The sequence below is a fragment of the Nestor notabilis genome, unplaced genomic scaffold, assembly GCF_000696875.1.
Source record: "Nestor notabilis isolate BGI_N333 unplaced genomic scaffold, ASM69687v1 scaffold36296, whole genome shotgun sequence".
Taxonomy (NCBI): domain Eukaryota; kingdom Metazoa; phylum Chordata; class Aves; order Psittaciformes; family Psittacidae; genus Nestor; species Nestor notabilis.
Genome location: NW_009932136.1, coordinates 24,768 through 28,242, shown reverse-complemented (window position 1 = coordinate 28,242; position 3,475 = coordinate 24,768). Strand labels below are relative to the sequence as shown.

General features: G+C 39.0%; 1 protein-coding gene across 1 annotated transcript in view; it reads right to left on the bottom strand.

Moving 5' to 3' along the window:
• Positions 1-1,760: 1,760 nt before the first annotated feature.
• Positions 1,761-3,475, bottom strand: part of GPR158 (G protein-coupled receptor 158) — a gene marked incomplete at its 5' end in the record, with an annotated part of 20,790 nt that continues 19,075 nt past the window's right edge. The window contains one exon of the mRNA XM_010016215.1: positions 1,761-3,215. Within this exon, the coding sequence (XP_010014517.1) occupies positions 1,761-3,215 (1,455 nt within the window). The remainder of the gene's footprint in view (positions 3,216-3,475) is intronic.

Genomic DNA, 3,475 nt, shown 5'->3' with positions numbered 1-3,475 from the left:
TATTATATATATATTAAACAACACATTCTGTTCAATCATCCTCATTTCATGTTCTTCCAATGAACCCCATCACTTCTCTCAAATTGTACAAGTTCTTTAGGACTGAGCTGTCTTTGTTTTGGAGTACTGTGTAGATAGCCAGTTCTAGTGAATAGCACTCTACCCATACTGCATTTAGATGGCTGAGGGTTTTTTAGTATTAGTGATGCTCCTCAAAATCTTTATAATACATCTTCAGGCCCTGATACTGAACCATCACCAAGACTCACAGTTGTGAACAGGCCATCTATGAATTAAGTTCATATGCACAATGAGGACTGTAGTTATTACAGAAAATTAGCACTGTATTTAACACTAATGTTTACTGCAAAAGTATGCACAAATAAAAAACCAAATAAATAAATAAATTAAATCAAAGCATTTTGGACAGTGGGAGAGAGATGCCATCATTTCCATTCCCACTGTCTCTTACAATTGCTTATATGGGAAGAGTAATATTTTGGACTTCTCCCTTCAAGGGCCAATTTTTTGACGTTTGCCAACAGAGATAAACAGTATACTGTTGTTCTATATGAACTAGCTAATATATTTCCCAGGGTTATCTGGTTTTAGTAGAATAGGTGATCATCTCTGGGGTATATTCATTGTCATTCTTGCTTGTTTTAATAGCAGGATACGCTCATCATCACCATTGATATTCAAAGTAAGATTTCTGGTTTGTTAGATGATAGTTTCCAATTAGTAACAAACAACAGATAAGTTGTCCTAAGACTTACCAGAATAAGCAGCTAAGACGACTGAATTTCCACTATTAACAAAGTCTATGAGCATTAACAGGGAAATGCATAACAAGTAACTTACTGCGTATAAAACCCCCGAATAATACCGTATCAAACCATAAGTAACAGAGAGTAAACAAAAAAAATGCACTATATAAATCACAGGAAAGGAAAAAAAAAATCTCCAAAGCCCAAAAGAATTTCCCTATATGAATTATGGCTTCCATAGCCAGTGAAAGATTACTGCAATTCTATATATAAACAAAAAAGTCTACAGCAGGTATTTTAACTTGCAATTAGAAGAAAGTATCTGCAGATTGCATAAATGCGTTGTGTCACATAGTATTGAAGTTATTTGCAAAGATTATACAATCTGGAATGCTTTAATATGAGACACAACAATGTACTTAAACACACAGTAATAAGAAAATGAGAGCAATCATTATATAAAATGTATTTTGGGGATGCATCGAGTTAGCAGTGCTATCTAGATTAAATACACAAAGTGAAAAGTCGTCATTTTAATAAGCTGCTCATTGATACCCCTTTTTGCCATCAGGACATTTTCTGTTCCCTACATCTGCTGGATCTTTAAAGTCCCAAGGGCAAGTTAAAGCCAGTTTTGGCATTCAGAAATAACTCGGTTGAGATCTACACTATGCATTTGTTACCGCTGTATTATTTCTCTTTTAAAAGAGAAGTGACTTCACAAAGGCAGGTTTCTTTCGTTGACACAGTAAAATCCTTGGAGCAGGGACCTTATTCTGGGCACTGCTAATCACATTGTTGGCACTCAAGAAATAAATAATAACAACATTAATGATAATTTACTTTGCTTAACTCCTACTTATTTGTAGTGCTGATTCCCTTGATTTAAGTGATGCTCCTTAGGAATTTTCAGATCCTTTTGGCCTAAGTCCCCTCTGTCTTTTCTGTTGTCTTTCTTCCCAATGTTGCTACTCTCCTCAGTCCAAAAGCCTCTTATTTTCGAGGTGTTGCTGTTTTATTTGCACTTATAGCAGAGGTGTTCGATAAAGCTACACTTCTTTCTGCATTTGGTAAATCTGGTGTATCATACTCCCAAGGGCAGACTTCAGCTCGAGATGCTAAAGGTTGCTGTAAGTAACTACTTGGCTTATGGGAGTCAGATGAAAGCACATTTCCCTCAGAAGGGGCATTTCTTTTCTGTTCTGCCAATTTATTGAGGTTTTCCTTTGCTGCTGCTCTCTGGGGTAGCTCTTCCCGCTCCCCCGCACAGGTATTAGGTATATACCTATTAACATTCTCATGCTTCAGCCCAGGGGAGACTGGAGACTTGGAATTTGACTGGGTTTTGTTATTTTCAAAGACCTGCTGCTCTTGCACCTCCTGAGTGGCTTCCTCCACCTTCTCTGAATACATTTGATTTGACTGCTGATACCCCTCAGGTGTCTTCAGCTTACGATGAGTCTTCCCCTTTGGCTGGGAAGGGTGGTTTTTCTCTGGCTCTGAGGAAGCAATAGACACACGTTTTTGAGCTTTAGAGTCAGAAGGCACAGGACTAGGAGTTTGGTCATATATCTCCCAAGGACAAACTTCTCCTATGTCGAAATTGTCCTTGTGCAGAGACTTACCTGTGCCTGTGTCTGGATTTGCAGGTGTTTGACTAACCCTTTGCTGTTTCATAATTCCAGATTTATGGGCTTTCTTTGCTTCCTCAGAGTGGGTAGAGTTCTTCTGCTGGGAATCCTTATGCTCCCCTTTATCAGAGATTGAGTGCTTTTTGCTGGCCTCCTTACCCTTTGTCTGAGATTTATGAGATTTAGTGCTTTCTTCCAGACTTTGTGTTTTACCTGTTAGTCCCAGAGTCTTTTCCTTGGCACTAGCAATAACACTGAGGGATTTTTGTAACACAGATGTTCTTGGATGCAGAGGCTTCTTATCGGCACTTAAGTTATGTGCACTTACTGATTTGCACACCAAAGGGACCGATTCTGTGGAGACCGCTTCAACCTTTTCAGGAGCATTTTTGGTTAACTTGTTACCATTCAATGAGTCCAGTAGCGAATTCTCAGCAGCTATAACTTCCGTACTTTCTGTAGTTAAGCTATTTGGTTCTTCTGTTTGATCCCTAACATGATCGTAAGTGCTGTGGGACTTTTTTAAGGAAAAGACCCTGTTTTTCAAAGTCTCCTCTTTTGGCTTTGCAGAACTTGTGGAATCTGGTGGGTTTTTCTTCAGTGTGGCTGTGTTTCTCACAGCACTGTGCTCCATCAGGTCTTTCTCATCCCTGGAGCACTGCCTGGTGACAGTCTCAGGGATTTCTGTAATACGTCGCATTATTGAGCGCCCCAAGCCCTTTTTAGAGCACCTTTTCTTCTGTAGATGTGGGTTATTAGCAATCATCTTTTTCCTTTTATAGATTTCAAGCTGGGCATACAGTTTCTTCAACTCATCCTGCAAAGCGAAGTGAATAGCAAAACTAGTAGGTACAGAACAAGTACAGTCAAACAAGCAGCCTGATGAATGCATTGCCTACTGCTCTAAAAATGGCATTAATCTTATTCCTGACTTTTCTAATTCTTGAGTATGCCATTTCTCCATCAATTTGAAACCCATTTTTAAGTTCAACCCTTGTGCACAAACATGTAACCTGTGCATCATACAGCATGCGTAATTCATATACATTCATGCTGTATGCTTCAGATTTCACCGGG